The sequence below is a fragment of the Microtus pennsylvanicus genome, chromosome 11 (genome assembly GCF_037038515.1).
Source record: "Microtus pennsylvanicus isolate mMicPen1 chromosome 11, mMicPen1.hap1, whole genome shotgun sequence".
Classification (NCBI taxonomy): domain Eukaryota; kingdom Metazoa; phylum Chordata; class Mammalia; order Rodentia; family Cricetidae; genus Microtus; species Microtus pennsylvanicus.
In genome coordinates this window covers 48,720,793-48,747,004 of record NC_134589.1, presented here as the reverse complement: position 1 = coordinate 48,747,004, position 26,212 = coordinate 48,720,793, and the positions used below count along the sequence as shown (strand labels likewise).

At 47.3% G+C, this 26,212-nt stretch overlaps 1 protein-coding gene across 2 annotated transcripts; it reads right to left on the bottom strand.

The window, feature by feature from the left end:
• Window positions 1-2,457: 2,457 nt before the first annotated feature.
• Window positions 2,458-24,905, bottom strand: Tekt1 (tektin 1). 2 transcript variants are annotated; one of them, XM_075991762.1, is made up of 8 exons: window positions 24,442-24,905; window positions 22,827-23,033; window positions 16,522-16,687; window positions 12,829-12,957; window positions 12,295-12,438; window positions 9,742-9,964; window positions 3,382-3,578; window positions 2,458-2,707 (listed from the first exon to the last, which is right to left on the bottom strand). In XM_075991762.1, the coding sequence occupies exons 2-8, from the start codon at window positions 23,014-23,016 to the stop codon at window positions 2,497-2,499; spliced, it is 1,260 nt and encodes a 419-aa protein (XP_075847877.1). In that variant the 5' UTR covers window positions 23,017-23,033; window positions 24,442-24,905; the 3' UTR covers window positions 2,458-2,496. The 2 variants fall into 2 exon arrangements, with proteins under 2 accessions (XP_075847877.1, XP_075847876.1); XM_075991761.1 differs by lacking the exon at window positions 12,295-12,438 and having other exon boundaries at window positions 24,442-24,902.
• Window positions 24,906-26,212: the final 1,307 nt, after the last annotated feature.

The window sequence follows — 26,212 nt, the reverse complement described above, 5'->3', positions numbered from 1 at the left end:
CCAAGACTAGAATCCAGGTCTCCTGGTTTTCTGGCTGGTGGTGTGTGCTCACCACCTGCTGTCCCCTGGGTGTCAGGACACCAAAAGTCAACCCAGAGGGCAGAGGCAGCTCACTGTGTAGACGGACACTGAGGAGGCGAGCCTTCCCTAGCTGACAGGTGAATGATGGGTGAGCAGTGTCCCTTGGCCAATGCTCTTCCTTCCCAGTCACACAGACCTACTCCTGAGTGGCTGTGTCTCCGCAGAGGCGGCTGTGTCTCAGAAGAGAGGGCTGTCTAAGGGAGAGCTCTCGCTGGAAAAGAATGGCAGCCGTGGGGAAAGTGTCTTCATCAGAACCTTTGAGAGCTGTATAATCATGGCAGGAACAATGTAGCAATGTGGAGCATGGGCGCAACACACAATCAGGAAGAAAATGATTATTCTTTAAAAACTGAGACTGTTTCTGAGCAGTCGGAATTGTGACAATGTGAAAGTGGTGTTCCAATAGCTTGTGGTTATTGAGAATCTGCTTCCCAGGTGGTGGTGGTGCACACCTTTAATCCCAGCACTCGGGAGGCAGAGACAAGTGGATCTCTGTGAGTTCGAGGCCAGCCTGGCCTACAGAGCAAGTTCCAGGACAGGTTCCAAAGAGGCAGAAAAACCTTGTCTCAAAAAAACAAAACAAACAAAAAAGGCAGAAAGAGAATTTGCATCCCTCTGACTCAGACTGGGCATGGGATCCTGTATACAGGCTCTCATTCCATCCACCCATCGTAGGAGACCTCCAATCAGGGATGCCTGACTCCAGAACTTACATGTGTATATGCATGCATGTTAGAAGGAATTTCAAGAATTTATATGTGTTTACAAGAGCTTCACTGCTGAGAGATACCTCCAGAGCCAAAACATTGAGGAGTGTGGGTGGGTGGAAGGGTGAGGAGATAGAGAGAGAGAGAGAGTCGGAGTCTCTTACTGAATCTAGAGCTCACTGGCATAGCTATACTGACTCACCAGTGAGTCCCAGCATCCCTCTGTCTCCATCTCCCAGCACTGGGATCACAGACACATGGCTATGTGTGGACTTTTTTTTTTACATGGGTATTGGGGATTCAAACTCAGGTCCTTGTACTTCACCCACTAAGCTATCACCCCAGCCCTTCCTCTCCCAGTGCCTGCTCTCTAAAGAGAATTGTTTTTAACTAGATCCATCCACACTACTTGGGAAGCAGCACAAGGGCGCCATGGAGCAAGAGTGGAAGTTAGAAGACAACTTGTTAATGTCAATTCTCATGTGGGTCTCAGGTACCAAACACAAGTCTTTAGGTTTGGCCACAAGTGCCTTCCTCTCCACCCAGAGTCATCTTGCCAGCCCGTAGTTACCTATACGCTTAACCACTCTTAAGAAATTCAAATCTGGGCCAGGCAGTGGTGGCACATACCTTTAATCCCAGCACTTGAAAGGCAGAGGCAGGAGGATCTCTGTGAGTTTGAGGCCAGTCTGGTCTACAAGAGCTAGCTCCAGAACTGGCTCTAAAGCTACAGAGTAAACTCTCTGTCAAAGAGAAAGAGAGAGAGAGAGGAGAGAGAAAAGAGATTTGAATCTGTAGCATGAGTTCGAATTTTCTTTACCTTTACTGACACTCATTTTAAAAATGAAAATTTAACAATCCAGTGAGTACTAAATAGTCTAGAATCAAAGCCAAAACTTCGAGTTTCCCTCCAGGAAGAAAAATAAATAAATAAAGGAGTAAAACTTGTTGCTGCCACATGGGGGCGCTGAAGGATGCCACTGCCTTAACTACCCAGCCCAGGCTGCTGTCTTTCCCAGCTGTCTGTCAGAAACTGCAGCTCTGTGTGTAGGGATCCTACAGCAAACACAAAGTCACCACTGCTACTCTGGGAACCTTCCCCGAGCCTTTGAGCCAGGGACATTTCCTCTCTGACCTCACGACCACAGGCACCAGCGATTGTCCTTGCCACTACTGGTCCCTGCCCCCAGACTGAACTTGACCTTAGCCTATCTTCTACTTACTTGGAGAAAGGAGCCCCTAACCACCTTCTCTTTGATCTCTTTCTGTAACACTTGCATAGACTTGCAATGAACTGCTAGGAGGTGGGAGGGGGCATCTAAGCCTGTAGCAAATTGTTTCCTAGGATAAATGGGTGTCGAGACCCCTGAGAAGTGTTTGCATCCCATGAGAAGCAAAGGGTATGCCTGGGGTAGGAAACCCAGCCTGATCATGTGAGTAGAATGGATCTCCAATGGCTTTCTCTCCCGGTCCCAAGTCCTGTGAGTTCCTCATGGCTGGTTCTGATACATAGCATAGAACTGTGAAATATCAACCTCATCAACAGCCATGCTAGGACAGAACCTTGTCCCCAAGTCACAGACCCTAGAGAGCCTGAGATGTCCTGCCAAGAGGCCGTGGTAGGCTCCCCAAAGCTCTGCCCACACAAAACACGAGTTTGGTGCTACTGTTGTCGTATGATGTGGTTTAATGAGAATCTGAACAGTATCTAACAGCAGATGGCCTCCGCTCGGATGCCCCCCTCCCAGGACCCATGGTCATCGCCATCGCGAGGGGGGATGGACTTCCTCATCGTCATACACAGCACCTCGTCGATGTAGATGGTGTTCTCCTTAACCTGGATTTCCTCCTGCAGGGCCAGCTGCCTGCGGTACAGCGCCTTCAGCTCTGTCTGAGCCTGAGCCAAGGTCTCCTTTAACCTGGAAGGAGGAGGAGGAAAAGGAGGAGGGAGGAGGAGGAAGAGGAGGAGGAGGAGGAGGAGAAGAGCATGGAGAACCATCACTTGCTCTGTACCACTTTCTCCAGGGGCAGGGTGATGTGCTTGGATAGTCAGCCAAACTGACAGCGCTCATCCCCTTGCTTGCCGCTCAAGGCGGTGTTTTCTGGCTGGTGGCACAGCAGTCTTACGACACATATTTGCTGGATGTAGTGGGACACTATCTGTAAACCCAGCTCTCAAGGGATGGATGACGACTTAAAAGCCAGCCTAGGCTACATAGAAAGTTCAAGGCCAGCCCCAGCTACTTAGCAAGAACTGGTCTCAAAATAACAAGAATTGGGGGGACGCTGCTCCATGGTGGAGTTCTTGCCTAGCGAACGCAAGGCCCTGAGCTTTATTTCACCACTGGGAAAAAAAATGCCAAAATTTAGAGCGGCAGATATTATCTAAACATCCGCATTTGGACTTTATAACAAAATGTTGTGGGGTTGAGATCTGCTTCATGGATAATAGCAGCCTTGGCTGGAGTTATCAGGCCTGGTGTCTAGTAAGGGCATCCTTGCAACCTGACAGAGCCAGCAGCACCCTTGGCCATGCCCCTCCCTGCAATTTACAACACGGTCTGAAGTCACATCCCGGCAGGGCCTGGCCCACCTGGCAACATTTTGGTTGATCTCCTGAACCTCCTTGATCAGCCGATACTGGGCAACATCCCGACACAGTTCCACATTAGGCCGGTGCGTCCTGCTCTCCAGGCGCGTGTGCGCGACCTTAGCAGGTCCTTCTTGGTCCAAGATGGCGGTCTCAAGAGCGGCAATGTTTTTCTCCTGGGAAGCAATCTCTTCCATAACCTGACGGAAAGGATTGGAGTCAGTGAGGCTGTGCTCCTTGAAAATCGTGACCAGGTGCATTCAGAAGACCCAGCCTTGCTTTCCCACCTAAGCAGAACCCCAGACAGTCTGATCACGTGTCGCCAAAGTTGAGATGCTCGCCCAACTATGGAACCCAACCCCGGGAAGCACCAAGCGGATCTGACTACGCTTCCCCCACCCTCCCCTTACATCATCACTCACACAAATGGTGTGAGTTCCCGGAGAATGTCCTCAGCAAAGGATTGGCCATTGTTGTGATTTGAATGAGAAATGCCCTTCAAAAACTAAACACTTGGTCCCTGGGTGGTATTGTTTGGGTGGTTATGGAACCTATAGTAGGTAAAGCCTTGCTGGAAGCAGGCTTTGAGGGCTTATGGTCTCATCCCACTTCCTGTTTTCTCTCTTTCTACTCTGTGTGGGGATGAAAATGTGAGATCAGTCTCCTGATCCTGCCATCAAGCCCTCCCTGACAGGAGGCACTCAGCCTGCATGGCTTCAATCCCTAGTCCTGCCAAAAATAAATTTTTTTCTCCTTGAGTTTTTTTTTTAACTTTACATGATGAAAAATTGCACACATACTGAAAGGTAGATAGGCTAATGAACCTCTTTTCCATCTATAGATAAATAGATAGCCTAACTCAGCATGGTGGCATATGCCTTTAACCTCAGCACTTGGGAAGCAGAGGCAGACAGATCTCTGTGAGTTCGAGGCCAGACTGGTCTATGTAGTGAGTTCCAGGACAGCCAGGACTACACTGTAAGACTCTGCCTCAAAAATAAAATCCAAACAAACAAAGATACCCAATCTTCTTTCATCCACGTGTCTCTCTCCCCACCCCTACCCATTAGCCTACTTGTTTTGTTTTGTTTTATTTTTATTTTGGTTTTTCCAAGGCAGGGTTTCTCTGTGTTGTCCTGGCTTTCCTGGAACTCACTCTGTATGCCAGGCTGGCCTCAAAGTAGATCCACCTGCCTCTGCCTCACAAGTACTGGATTGAAGGTGTGTGCTGCCACCTGGCTGCAGCCTAATTATTTTAAAGTAAATATCACGTATTACATCATTTCAGGGTCAAATATTTGAGTCTATGTCTCTAAGCATGAGGATTCTGCTTTTCATGTGGCACAGCCACGGTCTGTCTGTCACCCCTAAGCACAGTCTGTCTGTCACCCCGAGAGCACAGTCTGTCTGTCACCTCGAGAGCACAGTCTGTCTGTCACCCCCAGAGCACAGTCTGTCTGTCACCCACATCAGTTCCCACATCAGATGACTCACAACCCTGTAGCTTCAGCTCCTCAGGCAACTCACACGCATGTGGCACACAAACACATAAATAAAACTGAAAGTGGTCTTTAAAAAGATACTACAATATTTGAAATTTAGCAAATGTAAGGGCAGCTTGGCGGTTAAGAGGACTTGCTGCTCTTTCAAAGAACCTGGGTTCTGTTCCTAGCACCCACATGGTCGTTCACAACCTCTGCAACTTCAGTTCCTAGCTATCTGATGCCCTCTGCTGGCCTCTGTGGGCTCTAGGCATAGACATATATCCAGGCAAGACACTCATACACATAAAATAAATAAATGATTATTTTGAATTTAGCAAATGTCAATCCCTTTTACTTTGTTGCGATTGTTTCTTCGACTTCAACTTCAAACTTAGCTAAAACCCTTGGTCTTTTACAGCTGCATTTATAAACCGATGCATATTTTGATACCTAAATGTCTTAACAGGAAAACCTTTTGCCAATCTAATTAGTAAAACAAAAAAAGATGAATCATATGTTCTCTTAAATATCCTAATATTGTCAAAAATTTCAGGGCCAGCGAAACAGCCCAGGGGGTTAAGGCACTTGCAGTCCAGCCTCACAGCCTGAGTTTTCCAGAACCCACATGGTAGAAGGAGAGAACTGGCTTCCCGCATCTTCTCCTCTGGGCCGCCATGCACGCGTGCATGTATGTAGGTGTGAGGCTATCATGCACACGCACACCCTTAGTCTCTGTGACCATTCCCATTATTGGGGTTGCAGAAGAGCACCTCTGCTCCTGGCTTTTGTGTGGGTGCTGTGGATCTGACCTCAGGCCCCAATGCTTGCCCGCAAGTCCTTTACCACTGAGCTGCAGCCTGTTTTATCAGCTTTTTGAAAATTGTCGTATCGTGTAGAGATTCACACTGACATTCTCCAGTGAACAGCTCTGAACAGTGTTAGAACGCCAAACAGCTCATTACAGGGAAAAGAAAACCATGTGAAACTGATTATTTGTTACACAAAAAAGTGATTACTGTCTTTATTGTAGTCCCTGGACTATTTTCTGAGCAACCATTTTCCATAATGAATAATCTCAAGTTTCTGTCCTTTGGACACATTTCCTATAGCTGCTGCCATCAAAAGTGATGCAATTAGCCGGGAACGGCTTCCCTGCTCGGCCAGTGGGCGAACGGCTTGAACCTTCGCGTGCAGCCTCACTCTCGCTTTGAAACACTGCAGTGATGGGATTTTCTGATCATCGATTTCCGGGAGTTGAGACTATCGCGACTGATGCTTGGTCTAACGATGCCAGCGTGAAATGCTGTCATTCTGGGTCACTGCACAGCAGGGTCGTTGTTTCTACCCCTAACCCATACACGCTGAATGCTCCACTGGGCCTCCAGCGTGCAACACTAGAGTCCAGTTTTCCTGTTTTAGTACAATGTACACACAGCGTGCCTTGGTTTAAATATTTGTGTCCCTTTCAAACCGGCCAGTCTGACCAAGCTCCAGGTTCAGTAAGAGACCTCAAAATCATAAGGGAAGAGTAATAGAGAAAGGCATAGTTCAGATCCCCATCGCACACCTTCGTAAAAAGCCAGGTGTGGCAGAGCACATACGTAACCCCGTCACTGGGGTGGGGGTCAGAGATCAGAGGCTCCCCAGAGCTTGCTAGTCAGTGGGTTCAGTGAGAGCCTTGGTCCCAGAAAGTTAAGTAGAAAGGAATGGAAGAAAACATTTAAAGTCAAGCTCTGACCTCCACATGTGGTGAACACACATCCATACAAGTACACATATGCTACACACACATATAAACACAGTAATATTCAGATGTACTTTGCATAAAACAGCCGGGCCTGTCATGTGGCGCTGCACTAACTTCCACAGTGAACTTGATTATTTCTCCACCGTCACGCATTTCTTTAGAAACAGCAGCTCAGCAGTTCTGTGGGCTCCACAGCCCTGCACTTGAGTGAATTCGCCATGCTTACATTTCCTCGTGGTTTATTTTAGCCCAGGGCTAAGATTGGAATTTTTCCGAATCAGAAGACGAACCCTCCACCATTGCTAACAAATGTTGGATGCTTTTGGAAATTAGCTTATGACGTGACCTCAGAAGCCGTCCTCCTTGAGCCTGGTCCTCCTTGAGCCTGGCCTAAAGCTTCCAGGCAAGACAGCCCTGAGGTGCAGGACTTAGGATGCACTCACCTCGCCTGCACCTGGGGTCAAGCTTCTCTCAGACTTCAGGGCTATCAGAGTTAAAGCCTAGCTTTTCAATGACATTTTCCAACTCCCAGCAGTGGGTTCCGACCTCAAAGCAAGTCAAAGGAACTGTTCACATTTCAGAGGTCACTTACAGCCCAGTGAAGGAGCAGCGACCTCACCCTGGGCTAGGAGAGATTTATGCTAAAAGGCAGGTATCAGGAGAAGCATTTGACACAAGCGCTCCCCCCAGAAACAAACACAGCCAATTAAAGCCATTTGCTTGCACATTTTGTCAGCATCTGGCAGAATGGAGCTGAATGAAATGATATTTTTAGATGAATTATGTAACAACTCGATACAGATCGGCATGGGATTTCCTAGAAGGCACTAACTTTGCATCAGAACAAGCCACTATCTCCTCACAACAGAATTCCTCTCCTCTTAGAAGGAGACCAGTGTTTAAAAACTACACTCCATCACTGTGATTACTGCTACTACTGAATTTCTGTCAGTGAAGAATTTTTGGAAATGTGTTGTCTTCCTTGCTGTATAAATACCACCACAACACCAGTGATTGATGCCTGTTGGCCCAGAATGCCTACAATAGATACTATTTGACTTTTTTATAGAAAAATATTTACCACCTATGCATCTGGTTATTTTAAACACTATTACTTAATCATAAATCTCTCAGAGGATTAAACATGGTTTGCCCACTAAGTAAGCAGTTGTCTCATTGCGAACAAAATGAAAGCTGAACATAGTCCTTTCAACTTGCAAAGTCTCTTCCTGAGCAGGGATGACCCCACCAAATGGAGGCCAAGTGAGCCCCTTCCTCGTGGGACTTAGGTCCAAGGCTTCTAAATGGGGATGTGGGACCCCAGAGTCACTCAACGCCCATGCTTGCTTATTCTTCTGTCCGCGTAACTCTGCCCACACTCAGGCGGCTGTGTCTCTATTGGATCTTGAAATTGGAGACTCTAAAGACAGAAAAATGGTTGCCCACAAATTCTTGATGCCTTTGAACTTGAGCCACTGATTTGTAGTACACTACGAGACTGTATATGTTAGAGTTTTGCTTTGTGAAACAAGGTCTCACTATGTAGCCCTAGCTGGCCTGGATCTTGCTATGTAGACCAGGTTGACCTGCTTGTCTCTGCCTCCCAAGTACTAAGATTAATGTCATATGCCACCATACTGGGTCCTGTATGCATTAGATTACTAGATTTTAAAGATGTGTGTGTGTGTGTGTGTGTGTGTGTGTGTGTGTGATGTGTAGTGTGTGTGCAGGTGCCCATGTCCATGTGTGCATGTATGGAGGCCGGAAGTCAATGCTGGGTGTCTTCCCCTATTGCTCTCCACCTTCTTTTGTGAAACAGGCTCTCTCAGTGAATGTGGACCTTACCACTCCAGCTAGACTACTTGGCCAATAAGTCCTCCATACCCTTGGATCTCCACAAAAGACCCCCAGCACCACCCCCCAGCATCAGCATCCACTACAGTGTGGTCCATGCCCCACCTTTAACATGGATGCTGGGGACCCAAACTCAGGCATCCCTTATACTTGCACATCAAACACTTTACCTACTTAGCCACCTCCCAGCCCCAAAGAGTTAATTACCTAATAACATGCTAAAATCATTTTTATATTGAAAGTTAAGTAAAATACTATAAAATCAACTTTATTCACTTTTTTTGTTTTGTTTTGTTTGTTTGTTTTCTCGAGACAGGCTATCTCTGAGAAACAGTCCTGGTTGTCCTAGAATTCACTCCGTAGACCAGGCTGGCCTTGAACTCACAGAGATTGTGCCTGCCTCTGCCTCCTGAGTGCTGAGATTAAAGGGGTACACCACAACTGCCTGGCTTCACCTACTTCTTTTTACTGTCTTAGAAGGAGCTACTAGAAGAGATAGGTGAGAAACATGGCTTGTATTATACACCCCCCACTTCCACCCCCATCCCACCCCACACCCCACCCCCACCCCACCCCACCTCACCCACAGCCACAGCTGCACTAAAGCCTCAGTTTCTCTCAGCTGCAGAAGCCCTGGTATGATCCCCATGTTACGGCGTGGCCAAGGGATGCAGAGAGCTAGAAGGATCTGCGGAAGTCCTGCAGCTGACCGCTGCCAGATTCTAACGTGGGTCTCCATCTGTTACATTCAAAGCGAAGCCCTATCCCACTAGACTCTACTTCTCCACGTCTCTGAGCTCAGACTGTTGACTGACCACTTGCACTGGGGACACCAGGTCCTGAAGCAAGGAAGCTGTGTGGGAGCTAGATCCCGTGGACTCGGATGGGTACGTTCGCAGGGACTCTGCCAGCTCTTTGTTAACCAGGGCCTCTGAAATGGATCACAGTGGGCACATTTACACCATGGGAATTCTACACCTCAGAGACTTGTTTTCGACTCCTAGAAGCCATTTGAGTTACCACTGAGTAACTAGCAGGGACAGTTGAGCAGGAGCTGGGGTTGAATCTGGAGAGACTGGGTACTTGGGCTCATTTGAGTTCAGGGTCCTCCTCTGCGTGTTCCATGAGGAGTATCCAAGGCCGTGCCCGGATCGCGGCCTCCATTCTCCTGCGCATCTGTCCTCTGCAGAGTGCATGCCAGCAGAGGGCAAGGACACACAGACATTTGTGCTTCCACGAAAAGCCCTCGTAAATACAGTGTGCCCCTGGGGACCTCACCTTGGCCAGATGATCAGCCAGTTTGTCCCTGGCATCCTTGGTCTCCTTCAGCCCGTTTATGAATGCCGTGTCTACCACCTCACACTGTCTGCGCAGGTCATTGGCCGTCTGGGACAGGATGCGGTCCACCACGGTCTTCAGCGCCATTGAGTTGTTCCGCTGCTTGTCTGCCTTCTCCACGTTGGTATTAGAGAAGTCCAGCCAGTCATCCAGACTTACGGAGCTGAAACACAAGTTTCTCCCTTGGGCTGGGGTAGCAGGAACAACCGCTGACTATGACTAAAAACTGAGCTTCCTCCAACCCCACAAGTACGTAGGATGTTTTTCCATGATTGGGCAGAGCCAGTGGCAGTCTGCCAACGGCAGTATCTCTGGAAACCTCCCATGTCTGTGCCAGTCACTGAGCTGGCACCTAAAGGAACCACCTCGTTTCCTCCCCCAGGAAGCTTACTAAGCTGCTTTTAAGACCCCAACTTCCCAGAGGAGAAAACAAGCTCCGAGAAAGGAATGAACTTAACCAAGCTCTCACAGCTGGAGACAATGAACATCAATAGAAAAATACTAGAGCAACCACAACTGCAACCTAGCACTCTGGGTGAGGAGGAACCAGGAGCTGAACAGATCACTAGTTTGATGAGGAACTGTTAGCAAACTTGATAGATATTTTAATACATGTTTTTTGAAGATTTACTTTTATGTGTATGAGTGCTTTGCCTGCATATATGTCTGTGTACCACATGCGTGCCTAGTGCCCACAGAGGCAAGAATAGGGCATCAGATCCCGTGGAATTCGTGAGCCACCATATGGGTGCTGGGACTAGAACCTGGGTCCTCTGTTAGAGTTAGTAAGCACTCTTAACTCCTGAGCCATCTCTCTGGTTTCTAAAAATTGTTATTCATGAACACACACCACAGAATATATGATGATATTTAGAAAAAAAGAAGGAGGAGGAGGAGGAAGAAAAGCAGGTGAGCCCTATTAGAAAGAGAGTATCCACTTTGGGGGAGTAGAAAAACATATCAGGCAGAAGGAAACTGAGGGAGACTGAGACAGGAGAATCTCCAGTTTGAGGCCAGCCTGGGTTACATCACAAGTTTTTTGTCTCAAGAATAAGAAACAGAAGAGGAGGAGGAAAAGGAGGAGAAAGAGGGCGCAGAAGGGGCAGGCAGAACGGTATCCATGGGAGTAGAGTGGAGGCATTTCTTGCCCTGTATCCCCGAGGACCACCTGAGGATTCTCCACTTTGGGACTAGCGGCAGCCTCTGACTAGTCCCCAGAGGTCCCTGCCTCCCTTGCCTTAAGGATGAGAACAAATTTGCCAACTTGTTCCTCTCGAGTCCAAAGATGAGATGCCAGTTCTGAGGCGCCATGGCTTCTCTTAGACCCCCCTCCTCCCACCTTTGCCTCGCTTTCTCTTCCATCACTTAGGATGGGAGGCACCAGCTTCCATGTCGTGAGCTGTCCTTGGACAAGTTCATAAAGCTGGGAACTGAGGTCCACCATCATCACATGCGTCACCTTGGAAGTCGACTCCTCCCCAGTCGAGCCTTAAGATGGGTGCAGTCCCAGCCCCAGTTTGATGTACACCTAAGGATACCTTGAGCCAGGCCGCCAGCTAAGCTGTGTCTGGTCTCTCAACCTACCCAAGATCACTAGATAAGAAACATTTATTATTTATTCTAAGAAGATAAGTTTGGGGGTTCTTTATCTTTCTATGTTTTTATACATTAAAAAGATACAAATACAATGATAATTGAACTTTGTATTTAGTATTTACTATATGTATTTCATGTATATATATTTAATTTAAAAAATCAGGGGCTGGGTGGTGGTGTGCACATCTTTAATTCCTGCACTTGGAAAGCAGAGGCAAGCAGATCTCAGTGAGTTCAAGGCCAACCTGGTCTACAGAGCAAGTTCCAGGACAGCCAAAAGCTACACACACACACACACACACACACACACAGGAATGAGTTAGCTCTATAGTTTAACACTAATTGAAAATGCAGGTTAAATGTCCAGTGAGTGGCCTCAGCAGGTAAAACTGACCACCACCAAGCCTACTAACCTGAGTGGGATTCCCCAGGACACACATTGTAGAAAAACCATCCCCACAAGTTGTCCTCTGACTTCCACGTGGGCACCAGTGTCCCCACCCATCTACGCACATTTAATTTAATACAAATTAGATGCTACAAAAAGGACACATACTTTTGCAAACTAAACAAAATGGAGCTGAGTGTCAGATGTGCGTGTGTTTCTGTGGATCTGTGGTAGCTCAGAGAAGGGCCGGAGTGGGGAGTTATTATCCACCCATCGCTATAGTTTTTACAGTCCTCCACGTGTTAAACTATAAATAGAGGAAGGAATGAGTTGTAAGTCTCCGGACATACTGTGCCAGTCTTTCTTAAAGTGAGAGAAGGCTCTGGGCAGGGGCAGGGTAAAGCTCCTCCTGGCTCGGAGGAGCTACAGGACGGATCCCCTGACCCTGTCAGACAGAGAGGACCGGATTTTCCCAGCACCACCTACACCAGTCGCAGGACCCCACTCACTTGGGCTCGATTCTCACAACATTCTCAGAATATTTGATATTTGGTGAGTTATTGTTGAGTGAGAAGCAGATGTCGTCGATAGTTAAGGCCACAAACTTATCCTTCAAATCCTTCTCCAAATTGTACTTGGCAGAGCGATTCAGCCTGAAGGAAGAAGGCAAACCAGGTTTCTCCTTTGGGAAAGGCCTGGCAACACCTGCAGGGTCACGGGAGGCCTTGGAAAACGAAGCTGAAACTAGGTCCTTTCAGCACGGCCTCTCCTCGTGCCCCACTTCCACGTCCCCAATGCACACAAGTGCCACTGGATGCCCGGAGACCAAGCCTCAGTTGGAAACTGTACCGAGGGGTCAGCGTGGCCGCAAAGGACTCTAGTGAGTCACCCTGGTGAGATGCCACCACAATTCTCCCGTCACCAGGGGGCGCCAGTGGGGGAGGCAGGAACCCGGACTCCACGCCAGCGTTCCACTGGGGGCGCAGATCGTCTTGTAGGGTGCTGCACACCGGTTCCCCCAACTCGGGTGGGGTCTGCGGTACCTGATCTGCTCTGTCGTCTCCTCCAGCGTGCGCTGCAGCAGAGCCATGACGCCGCGGATGATCTCGGCTTCCTTCTGCAGCTCCTGCTCCACCACATCGTGCACCAGGTCGATGCCCACGCGCGTCTCCCTGGCAGGGAGGGGCAAGAGCGTGGGACACTACTTTGTGCCTGTGTCTCTTCAAAATATCCAAAACACGTGCAGAAACCTGGCCTGAAAACCCCACATGAACACACACCCCCACCCCCCACCCCCCATCCTGCCGCCCTTTGATTTGTTTGATTTTTGTTCGTTTGTTGGCTTGCTGGCTCTCTAGTTGGTTGATTTTTAAGACAGAGTCTCCCGGGCTGATCTGATCCTCCTGCCTCAACCTTGCGTGCTGGGACTTAAGGCCCGTCCCATCCTGCTTGCTGTCTCTTTCTGCTCCGAAGTCCTCCCCTTTGCACTTACTCCTTGCAAACAACTCTGTTTTGACCTACAATTTCAAAGACAGGTGTTTCTTTCCTTGGTCATAGACTTGTTTTTAGACAAAATAATAATAATAATAATCCCAGAAAGGAACAAAAAAATAGTTCTGTTCCAGTATTAGTAACAAATAATCCCAACATTGGTATTACATCACTGAGCCCTGGCTGTGTGACAGGCACTGTTTTGTTTTAAGGTAAATATTCCCTCTTGATTTGTTTAATTCCCTCCTAAAGAACTCAGGACCGGGAGGGGTGCACCCACACACTGAGACAATGGGGATGTTCTATCGGGAATTCACCAAGGCCAGCTGGCCCGGGTCTGAAAAAGCATGGGATAAATCCGGACTAGCTGAACACAGCGGACAATGAGGAATACTGAGAACTCAAGAACAATCGCAGTGGGTTTTTGATCCTACTGCACTTACTGCCTTTGGGGGAGCCTAGGCAGTTTGGATGCTCACCTTACTAGGCCTGGATAGAGGTGGGCGGTCCTTGGGCTTCCCACAGGTCAGGGAACCCTGATTGCTCTTCGAGCAGATGAGGGAGGGGGACTTGATCGGGGGAGGGGGAGGGAAATGGGAGGCGGTTGCGGGGAGGAGGCAGAAATCCTTAATAAATAAATAAATTAAAAAATAAATAAATAAATAAATCCCTCCTAAAGGAACCCAGCCTGGAGCCCGCTAGTCAACTGTGCTGCTTCCACTGAACTATACCCCTCACCCTTCTGCTCGGGTTTTAAAATACACATGGGACAGCTGAGTCTCAGAGGAGTGAAGTAACTTACCCAGTGTCACTCGCTACACCACTCCCCAAAACCACCCCACTGCCAGATACATTGTTACCTCTACTGTTTGGTAGGGCTTAGCTTGGGGGATCCCCTAGCCACTTGCTGTGGAGCCTGAGGTGTATTCTGTAACATTTGTATCTTGATGTCCCCTTCTGTAAATGGGGACAACTATTAGTACTTCATAGTACTGCCATGGACACGCCCCCCACCCCTCCTGGTACATAGTACATGCTCAGTAATTCAGCACCCTCCGCATTATAGCTAGCCTCGGGTTTAGGAGCACACTGCAAGAGGCCTGCCACCCCCCTTGCCTTCACATACTCTCTGAAACTATTTGGGGACCACTGCCTGGTCACTGCCTGCTTGCTGCACAAGGTCAGGGCTAACTAAAGTCATGGGGGAACTGGGCTTCTCCTGAGAAGAACACCACATATTTGGGAACCTGCAGAGGGCTCAGGGCTCCCAAGCTCCTCTCTTTCAGGGCCTGGAGAATTCACTGAACAAACTAAGGGCCTTGAACTTTATCTTGTGGCTATTGGGACTCAGGGCCGTAGTTACAAGGTTTGAAGCTTGGGGTGACCTGTAAAACTCAAGACTTGGAGAAGTTCATTCAAATGTCAGTGTGGGGCTGGGAATACAGTAGAAAGCCTGCCTAGCACTCATGAAGCCCTGGGTTTGTCCCTACTTCCTGTAAACTAGACATGTTGGTACATGCCAGCAACCCCAACACTCAGGAGGTGTAGGCAAGAGAATCCAAAACCATCCTCAGGCACATAGTGAATGTGAGGCCAGCCTGGGCTACACAAGCCTCTTGTGAAAATGAAAAAGTCAATGTGGACAACATGCTGGGCTGAAAAGGCCTCTGCTGGAGCAAAACCACCCAGGAGAGCCAAGCATGGTGGGACAACACTGAGGCTGAGGCAGGAAGATGTGGCATTCTAGACTTTCCTAGTTTGCCAGGCCATCCTGAGCTATAAAGTGAGACCCTGCCTAAAAAGAAACCCAGACTCATCAATTCATCATAACTCTCCAACTGAACTAGAAAAGAGGTCTAGAAACTGGCATCGCCTAGGAAGAGAAGAATCTTATTCCTGGATTTACTGCACCAACAGCAGGGTACTCTATGAGTCCCAGCAGGCTTATGTCTCCCAGCCAGCAGCTACAGTGGGATCTTTCTTACCCTCTTTCCTGGAAATGGAGCCCCTGGTGCTTTAGCTGAGCGCCTGGCTGCCCCAACTGAAGACAACCATTTCCTGGCTTCAACTGGTGTAGTTGTATGATTATGTTCTGGCCAGTGGATGCAAGTACAGAGAAATGGTGAATGCCAACCTCTACTTATTCATCTTTGCTGTGGAAACAATGTCCGGAGCTTGGGCTGCCATCTCCAGTCATGAGGTAGCCTAGGGATTAAGACCTGTGTTCTGTGAGGCAACAAAACATTGGCCTCCAGACAGGGAAGGAAACAGCATAGGTCCAAACTAGTCCCTCTGAATGTGGGTGACAGTTGCATGACCGGGGCAGACTGCAGGGCACTGGCAGTGGCACCAGGATTTTCCCCTACTGCTTGTACTGCCTTTTTTTGGAACCCATTCTCTTTGGATGGATACCTTGTTCAGCCTAGATATAGAAGGGAGGGCCTTGGACAAAAGACAAAGCAATGTGCCTTATCCTCTCTGAGAAGTAGACGCAGGGTGGAAGAAAAGTAAAGGGAATGGGAGGAGAGGAGGGAGTGGGAACTGGGATTGGTATGTAAAATAAAAAAAATAATTTGTTTTCTCTTTTTAAAAAAGTATATCATATTCTATAGCCTCTAAAAAATAATAAAATTCTCTCCAAAGGGGGAAAAAACAAAACGACAAAACACTGGCCTATCTAGATGACTTAAAAGTCATGGGAAAGGGGGCTGGAGAGATGACTCAGCAGTTAAAGAGTACTGGCTACTCCTGTTCTTCCAGAGAACCTGGGTTCAATTCCCAGCACCCACATTGTGGCTAAAAATATCTGTAACTCTGGTTCTGAAGGGATCTAGCACCCTCTTCTGGATTCTTCTGGCACTGCCCACACCTGGTACACAGACATACATGCAGGCAAAACACACACATGTACATACATATAATATGTAGTAATTTATTATATAATAAATATTATATATAATAAAAATAAATCTCAAAACATTCTTAGGGGATAGAAGAGGAAAAATTTTAAGATTAATCTTGTGATTTTGTAACTGACACTCACAGAAAACTGAGCCCTAACTCACAGTTTTAGCTAGAGGACAACGGAGTCCAGGCATGAACCTGCATGCCTTCCACAGACACCACGGACACGACAGGCCCCATCTCAGACCCAACAGAACACCTGCCGATTCGCCTGCTAAACCCCACAGTTTAGCGCAGTCAGCTTTTGCTGCCTGGCACTGACTCCTGCCGCAGTGACTAACCTGTAGGCCAGGCACCGCTCGGTGATGTGCAGGGGCTCCTTGAAGCTCTCCAGGGCTTTCTCCAGGCGAACCTTGTAGATGAGCAGATCGTCCGTCTGGTGCACCAGCTGTTCAAGTTTGTCGTCTAACTCCTTCTTCCAGAACTTGACCTCCTCGAGTCTCTGCTCTGAAGTACACACGTGTCACTCCCAGGTTTGTCTGCTCTCGGTGGAGGCAACTGTGTGTGTGTGTGTGTGTGTGTGTGTGTTTGCTGTGGCGCTGGAGACTGAATCCAGGCCTCTCGCTTGCTCTCCCAGCCCGACTCCTACCCTGTGACGCTACCTGAGATTTTCTCATTTCTTAGAGCTGTGCTTCTTGGAGAAATACCATCATCTCTCCTCCTCCAGGCAGGGTCTCACTATGTATCCCTTGCTAGCCTGGAACTCAAAAGAAATCCATCTGCCTCTGCCTCCTATGTATTGAACTTAAAGATGTACTTCACCACACCCATTTGTGACATTTTTATAAATGCTGATCAGTAATGGTGAACACTGTAGCTCAGTTGGTCAGAGCTTGCCTGGCATGTAGGAGGCCGTGGGTTCAGTTTCCAGCACCCACACAAACTGGGCATGGTAGCAGGAGGCTGTGACCCCAGGCCTGGGGAGGTGGAGCCAGGAGAATCATAACTTCAAGGTTGTTCTCTCTCTCTCTCTCTCTCTCTCTCTCTCTCTCCTACATAGTAAGTCTAAACCAACCTGCATAACACTATCTCAAAGATAGATATAAAAATGTTTGTCAGCAAAAAGAAAGTGAGATATTTCTTCTTACACTCAACGTAATATTTAACACTCTAAACTCCAATTCTTCAGTTGCTCACTATTTTAATGTTAATAACATGCATTTATTTATTTATGATACAATCTTGCTATGTAGATCAAGTTGCCTTTGAACTTTCTTTCCTCTGGCCTCAGTCTATGAGTGCTGGGGGAAAAAGTATACACTACCACCCCTAGCTGATAACTCTCTGTGGTGTGTGTGTGTGTGTGTGTGTGTGTGTGTGTGTGTGTGTGTGTGTGTTTGTAGAGGCCTGAGGGGTCTAATCCCCCCAGAGCTGGAGTCTTGGGTAGTTGGGAGCCACCTGACATGGTTCTAGGGACTGAAATTGGGTCCTGTGAAGGAGCAGTATGCACTCATAGCTGTTGGGCTATTGCTCTCAACCTGTAACTCTTAAATGTGTATCGTCTGGAAAGTCAAACAGCATGACAGTCTGAGGAGTCCTTGACTCCCCCCCCACTCTTCCTCCCCATGGCCACCTCTTAGAGCACTGACCTCAATACCCCCATGATTAGCTCTGGCGTCTGCTCTTACCAGTGTCCTTTCAACATCAATTTAATGCTATGTTGATTTTTCATGATGAAAGATAATTATTTGCATTTTTTCAGAGCTGAGGACTGAACCCAGGCCCTTGAGCATGCTAGGCAAGAACTATAACGCTGAGCTATGTCCTCTGTCCTGGGATTGCTTTAAAGCAACTCAAAACAACAGCCTTCTTCCATCTCCCCATATATTTATATCAACATTTTATCAAACACTAGCTCACTGTCTACTGAATTTTTAACATTATTTACACTTGAATCCAGTAGCATATTACGATAAACTTCTTGCATAACTTTCTTTTTGCACAATTATAATTGCATTAATGCTTTATTTTATTTTTTAAAAAGATGTATTTATTTATTATGTATTCTGCCTGCACACCAGAAGAGGGCACCGTATCTCATTATATGATGGTTTTGAGTCACCATATGGTTGCTGAAAATTGAACTTAGGACCTCTGGAAGAGCAACCTGTGCTCTTGTCCTCTAAGCCATCTCTTCACCCCGCTTCATTTTCATTTTTATGGTAAGACAAAGAAGTAATTTTGTTGGCTTGCTTGTTTGTTTAGAGAGTATCTCACGCTATAATTCAGTCTGGCCTTTAATTTCCACTTTTTTTCCCCCTTTTGGTTTTTCAAGGCAGGGTTTCTCTGTGTAACCCTGACTGTCCTGGAACTCACTCTGTAGACCACACTGGCCTCAAACTCACAGAGGTTTGCCTGCCCTGCCTCCTGAGTGCTGGGAATAAATGCGTGAGCCACCACACCCAGCAAATGGCCCTGAATTGTTCAGTCCTCCCACCTCAGCCGCCAGGGGCTGGGATTATGCGCTATTCCATCACATCTAACTAAAGGCGAATTTATTAAACAGTATGAGGAAAAGATGGCTGATACAAAAGCCGACTGCATAATAGCTAACAAATGCAGAATGAGTAGCTTCACATCTGAATCTTAAATGTCTTAGGTACTAATTATGTAATTATAGATGTCCTCTCCTCAAAATAACATAAGCATTAACATGCGCATGTCTGTGTGTATGCCATGTCGTGCTGTGTGTATTTATATGCACACGTGTGTGGATGTGTGGGTATGTGCATATGTTATGCATACACAGAAGCCAGGGGACAATGCTGAGTGTCCTGCTCTGTGACTCTCTGCCTTATTCCTCTGACATAGATTCTCTTACTGAACCTGGTGGCCAGCAAGCCCTAACAATTCTTCTTTCTCTGCCCCCCACAGTGCTGGAGTTAAAAACAGTACCTGGCTTTTTATGTGGGTTCTGGGTATCTGAACTCATTTCCTCATGCTTGCAGAGCAAGCAATCCTATACGATGAGCCATCTCCCCAGCCCAAATAACTTCTTTCTCGGAGAAGATGAGACTGTGCATATCTGAGTTATAGGAAACATATAGAGAATAAGATGGTTACTATAGCAACCACTTTGGGAATGGAGAGATGACTCAGTGCTGCTCCTGCAAAGAACCAGAGTCCAGCTCTCAGAACCCACATTAGGTGCTAAAAACTGCCTTTAACTCCAGTTCTGAGGATCTGATGCCCTCTTCTGGTCTCCACAGGCATCTGCACTCACATGTGCATACACAAGCACACAGACAAGCATAAAAGTAAAATCTTTTTTAAAGTAACCCCTTCGTGTTATTTGTATTAATTACTAATGCCTCCTCAAACTTTCTGACACCACTGCTAGTATCCTGTCAATCAATCCCAACTAGCCTAGTAACCTACTGATGGCGGTTCCCTTTGTCCCCCTGCTGTGACCAGAGGACCTCCACACCACTGCATCAGGCCATGGCCCTTTGGTCTTGTTTGCAGGGGCCTCCCGTGCATTTCTCAGATGCTGGCGTCCCATTTCCTGAGCTGTGCTTCTTTCTCTTCCATTCACCCCTTCAACACACAAGCACACCCTCCAGGAACTCCCTTAGACACCCATGTGGACACGCATGTTAGGAGCTGAAGCCTTTGAAAAGCTGCAAGCCTGAGCACCCCTTCTTCTGCCCTGACCACTGGCGCTGTGTGGTGCTCAGGTTTATAGTATGTGAGCCCTTCTCATTCCCATTTCTGATGTCTCTCTGCTTCCTTCTAGTTTTCAGAGTTTTGTGGACAAGAGTGAAATGCTGCTGACCCCCATTCTTTGTATGTGACCTTTCTGTCTCTTTTTCTTGAACAATCTTATGAATTCCTCCGTTTTCCTTGTGCTCTGGAATCTCACACTGCTGACAATCTTACTGCACCGGACAACAGACATCAACTTAATAAAACTGTTTTCATGGATAATTTCTTCTCCTTCCCTAGTTTCTATTGACACTCCAGAACCCCTACTGATCCCTGGGCCTCTCAGACTGAGCATCTAGTTCTCCTATTTTTTGTCTCCTTTCTCCTTTTTCATTATTCTTAGAGAATTATGCAATTTTATCTTTTAAAGCTTCTTTTGATGTCTAACTTTTTCCTGTTTTCCTGCTTTTCATTTTCAAAGCCCTTTGTTCTTTCAATGTCTCTCTTTCAAGGCTGCAGCATCTTCCTCGAGTCTGGAGGATCTGTTTCTTGCGTGATGTCCTGCCTCCTGAGTTTCCATGTTTGCGTGTGTGCGTATGCATGTGCATGTGTGTGCCATGCCAAAAATCTTCTTCAGGTGTGTAACAGATGTGCTGAAATGCTGCTAGGAAGCTCTGTCTGTGGGGACAGTGCTTGCCCACTAGAATCTTTGTGGACAGAGCCATGAAGCGGGGCCCAGACGTTTCCCTGGAGGCCCTCCAAACACGCATATCTGCAGATCCTTCTTTTCAAGTCAGTTAATTTCTCCATGGAAAGATCTTCCAATCCCTTGTCAGGTGGGAAGACATGTCCAGGTGGGAAGACATGTCCAGGCCAGGCTACCAATGTCCTGTGAACCAGCCAGTCACTGAGTCCAACTTCAGGTGTTCTGGGGCATGAGAGCAAGCTGGAATGAATGGAGAGGGGCTCCTTCTAAAGATTTCCAACACTGTTCTGTTTCCAGCTCTGTCTTGAGTCTCCAGCCTCAGCCTCAGCAGTAGTCGGATGCACCCAGCTTTGCATATTCCAAGGTTTCTGCAGCGTGGATCAATTAGTCCAGTGTCCTTGGCCCACCCCAATTGTCCATAGTCCCTATGTGTCCAGCTGCTTTTTTGTTTCCCAGTTTCCAACATCAAATGCCCATCACTTTCTGCCGCTGTTTTATCCCCCACCCACCCATCCTTGTCCGAGGGGCAAAGCCTTCAAGAGTCTTTTACCGTACTTTGGCTGGAGTTTATAAGGGAGAAATCCTGCATTCAGGGCCTGCATCCGTCACACAAACTGAAGTCCCGTCCGTTGCCCCTCCCCCCTGCTCTGCAACTGGCCTCCACCCATCCACCATGCATCTTTTACTGCGCTACTAGGCCGGCTACCTAGGAAGCCACCAGTGATCTTCAAGTCACCAGGTCAAACACATTTCTCACTCGCCTTTCAGCCTCCTCTGGACTTAGATGAGTACCATAAGATGGAGGTATCCTCACCCACAACGCCCTCACTTTCTGTATTCCACGACTTCGACACTCTGTTCTTCTGTTCTCACCCTTGGCGCATGCGCTGTGCCCTTCCCCCATTTTCTCCTTCAGCACGTTCTCTGACCAACCCCATCTAGACTGCTACCTTTCATCACTATGGGCGAGGACGCCCTGATTCCTCTCTCTTCCTCCTTCCAAGTCATCTTTCAGCCCCTTGATGGCTTTTGCTTATTGGTTGTTGTTATTGTTGTTTTCTTTTCTTTTTTAAATACAGAATCTGTATAGTCCTGACTGTCCTGTAACTCACTGTGTAGACCAGGCTGGCCTTGAACTTAACTTTTTTAATGCCAGTGTAAACAGCTACTTTTAAACCATTCAATGAATCTATGACATTTAAGATGCAGTTTGAAAATCAGTCCTCATCCCTCCCTCTTGTTTTACCTCATCTCCTGTGTTACCTCGCTGCTCATTGGCCACCCAAATTGGTAGCCTCTGGCTTGTACATAAGTATTTGGTTGATCGCTGTCCATTTTATTTTACATTTGTTGATTTAAGATCATCATTCTTTCTTTCCTAATTTATTTATTTATTGGTTTTTTTGAGACAGGGTTTCTCAGTATAGCCCTGGCCATCCTGGAACTAGCTCTGTAGACCAGGCTGGCCTCAAACTCACAAAGATCCACCTGCCTCTGTCTCCCAAATGTTGGGATTAAAGGCGTGGGCCACCTAATGCCTGGCAAGACCAAACATTCTTTAAGTGCTATTTTTCAGCATGAAATTGTCAAGGCTTACTTGTCCTTCCTACAAGACCCAGGTCCAATGTTTATCTCTAGGAACTTCCCCAGTTCTCTGGTGCCTGCCCTGCCCGACTTTGCTCTCCTCACTCAGCGCACATCTGGCTCTGTACTGATCGACGAATTTCACGCCCTTCTCCCTTCAAGGTGGGAACCCGTGACAGCACAGACTCTGCTTGTCCCCTGTGGTGGTCCCAATGTATGGTCCCTGCAAGCTATCAATAAATGGGAGTCAGGGGGCTGGAGAGATGGCTCAGAGGTTAAGAGCATTGCCTGCTCTTCCAAAGGTCCTGAGTTCAATTCCCGGCAACCACATGGTGGCTCACAACCATCTGTAATGTGGTCTGGTGCCCTCTTCTGGCCTGCAGACATATACACAGACAGAGTATTGTATACATAATAAATAAATAAATATTTAAAAAAAATAAATAAATGGGAGTCAGACTGGTGAGTGAATGAGAGATGGTTGAAAATCAGACGGTCTTGCTGTGTCTGTCTTACGGCACTGGTCTTCAACACAGAATCTGAAGAATGAACACGTTCTGCCCAACCCCATACTTCAAACATGACACTATCGCTAGCCCCCAATAGCCTCATCAGGATGCGGTTACAAATATACTAAGCACATTGTCTTACCGAGTTTCTTATTCACATCACTCTGAGACTTCCTGGTGGTCTTCTCGATTTCATCCACAAGCCTCTGGCTCTCTGCCACCAGGCGTTCAGATCGGGACCTTTGGGCCTCTGCTCTGTGGTACTGGCTTTTGTTAGCAATATACCACTCTGCGGGAAGGAACTTGGGTGGAGATTGCAGTAGTTTGGCCATTTTGGATATCCAATGTCCTGATCAAACACAGACCGTTTTGCATTAATTGAAAGAGGTGGGTTCTTTCTACCATTGTCACTATCATCAAATTGTGACGCTTGTATTGAAACGCACAACAAATCAAAAACTGAACCAAGGGTGCTGTGTCGCCAGCTCCCAGCTCAAGAAATCAATATTATTAGTATGCCAAGCCTTTCTGGTCCCTCATGGCCACTCCTAAGCACATAGGATAACCCCTAACTTGATCTTTAATGTTACCTATAAGTTCCTTTGGTTTTGAACCATACGCAGTATATTCTTTTGCATCTGATGCCTTTTATTAAAATCATGTTCCTAACAGTGGTCTGACTGCTTATAATGTAGCTCATCCATTCTCACTGCTAGGTAGTGTACCAGTTGACTATGTAAAAATCACCCTTTTTCTGTTGTTTATGGATGTGTGGGCTCTTCTCAGTTAAAGCTATCAAGAATGCTATTAATATTCTCCTGTATGTCTTTTGAAAACAAGGAATTTTCATTGGTCTTGCTGGATCACAGAGCGGTGTACTGGTTAATTTTATGTCACCTTGATACATACAGTATCTAAAAGGAAGGAACCTCAGTTGAGATAATGCCTCAATAAGATCCGGCTGTAGGACATTTTCTTAATTAGTGATTGATGGGGGAGGGCCCAGCCCATGGTGGGTGATACCATCCCTGGGCTGGTCATCCTGGATTCTTTAAGAAAGCAGGCTGAGCAAGCTCTGGGAAGCAAGCCAGTAAGCAGCACCCTTCCATGACCTCTGCATCAGCCCCTGCCTCCAGGTTTCTGTCATGTTTGAGTTCCTGTCCTGACTTCCTTCGATGATGAACAGCAATATGAAAGTATAAGCCAGCTAAATAGACCCCTTCCTCCCCAGCTTGCTTTTTGGTCATGGTGTTTTATCACAGAGTCAGAAACCCTAAGTAAGACAAGCAGTGTTCTTCCAAATACATGCATGAGCCCAGATATGTCCTCTAAGGAATAAACAGGTGTGACATCTGTAAGCCAAAGCCTGGGTATTGTGACTATGTTACAAAGAACCACTGTCATACCTGCCTTCCATGGACAAAGCTGAACTCTGAGGGGCTCCCTGTCTGGGCCCTACAACCCTAGCACCGGTCCTAGGTGCCTCTGAAACCTTCACAACCACGGATGGAGTCGGATCTTGACTAGGCTGAGCACCAAACCCCACACAGACCCCTTGGACACTCCTGAACTCCCCAATACAGTCCTCTCTAAGGCCTCTCCCGAGTCTATATCAGCATGACTCCTGAGATTTAACTTAGAACAAGTGTGAGCAGTCTCAGAGAGAAAACCTAACCATCAGGGCTGATGGCGGATCCCACGACACACGGCTGTGGGTAGTGAGAAGGGGTCAATGAGGTGAATCGAGGTTCGCTTACCTCAGTGTTTCCAAGAACACAATCTAAGGTGGGGGCCTCCTTACCCCAACTGAAGATACTGGCTCTGAAAGAACCAGGAGGGGAAACTGTGGTCTCTATGGCAACCGCACGCGGAAGGCTGCCTGGTCGGAAGACTGCGCAAGCGCGAACGTGCGCGCTCGCTGCTAAAACGGAGACCCGTTCAAACTTGGAGCTGACTACGGATGCTCCGAAGTCTGACGCTGCTGGGAAAACGTCAAACACCGAGCAGGCGGCCGGGTCACGCGCTGTTCCTGGTCCCTGAGTCTCTGACTCTACAGTTGTACTGCGGGTTCAAACATGGCGATGCCCCAGCTGCAGACAGCCCGGGATCACCAAGCCACACAGTGCGCTCGCTCTGCGTGTGGTAAAAGCTCCCAGTCGCTCGCTCGGAAGGAGCTTTGAGGAGAGAGACCTGCATGCAAGCCTGGCGACACACACGGTGCACGATGGCTCCAGATAGGGGTAGGCAAGAGTGGGTTTTCAGCCAGGTATCTTCTCCAAAGACGTAAAATTCACCAAGAAATGAGCGTTTCCTCGGTCAAGATAGCACTACTAAGTCATCTTGAAACTGTTGGGTTGGGACGTCAACCATTCAGTGCCATAATCTGGAGTTTTAGGACAGCCAAAAGCACCGCTTTGAAACACGTTCATTTTACAGGCAGTACGTTTATTTTATTTTATTTTAACCTTCATTTGTTTTTTTTTTGTTTTTTTTATTTTTAATTTATTTATTTATTAAGGATTTCTGCCTCCTCCCCGCAACCGCCTCCCATTTCCCTCCCCCTCCCCCGATCAAGTCCCCCTCCCTCATCTGCTCAAAGAGCAATCAGGGTTCCCTGACCTGTGGGAAGCCCAAGGACCACCCACCTCTATCCAGGTCTCCTAAGGTGAGCATCCAAAAGTAGGTTTATTTTAAAAGACTTTGCACTACTACTGGAAATGGGAAATTAGAGCTGGCAGTGTGGTAGAAAGCAACCATAAAGAAAGGCATAAAATTTAATGTCTATTAAAAACAGTGTAAAAGCAGTAACAAGCTGGGTGGGGCAGCCCACGCCTGTCATCTCAGCTCACCAGAAAGAGACACCTAAGGTGAGGACTCAAATCTGAAAGACCTATTTGAAATTAGCACTCACTCACCTTTCATATATGTATATTTTTAATTCTGGTAGAACTCCTTTTTTTGGGGGGGGGGTTTCGAGGCAGGGTTTCTCTGTAGCCTTGGAGCTTGTCCTGGAACTAGTTTTTGTAGACTAGGCTGGCCTCGAACTCACAGAGAGCCACCTGCCTCTGCCTCCCGAGTGCTGGGATTAAAGGTGTGAGCCACCACTGCCCCATCTTGGTAGAACGTCTTTATTCAAAGAAACAGAAAAGGATTTTGAAATGGTAGCAAACTTTTCATATCCAGCACAAGCTGAACATTTAGAACAATGTTTAGAACAAGGTGTTTAAAATTTTTAGAGAAAAAAATGAAATTTTAAATTATATACCTAAACATATCTTATATGAGACAGAATAATACTTTGGAGGCTGTGCTGATACTAACATTGCACTATTTGGGGGGGTGGGCGGTGGAGAGATGCTAAAACAAAGGTAAAAATCCCAGAAAGTCATGAGATAAAGGAAGCAGTGGGACCAACTCAGGTTTACGATAAGAAACCTCAGTGCAGGGGGCTGGAGAGAGGGCTCAGCGGTTAAGAGCACTGGCTGCTCTTGCCCAAGCCCTGAATTCAATTCCCAGCACCTACATGAT

Bases quoted from the DNA above. Each gene is read 5' to 3' on its own strand.
- Tekt1 (XM_075991762.1), bottom strand. From the start codon at position 23,016: ATGGCCAAACTACTGCAATCTCCACCCAAGTTCCTTCCCGCAGAGTGG. The intron at 16,688-22,826 runs GTAAGACAATGT...TGTGTACTTCAG, and splicing joins TGATGTGAATAAGAAACTCG to AGCAGAGACTCGAGGAGGTC. The intron at 12,439-12,828 runs GTACCGCAGACC...TTCTTCCTTCAG, and splicing joins GAGACGACAGAGCAGATCAG to GCTGAATCGCTCTGCCAAGT.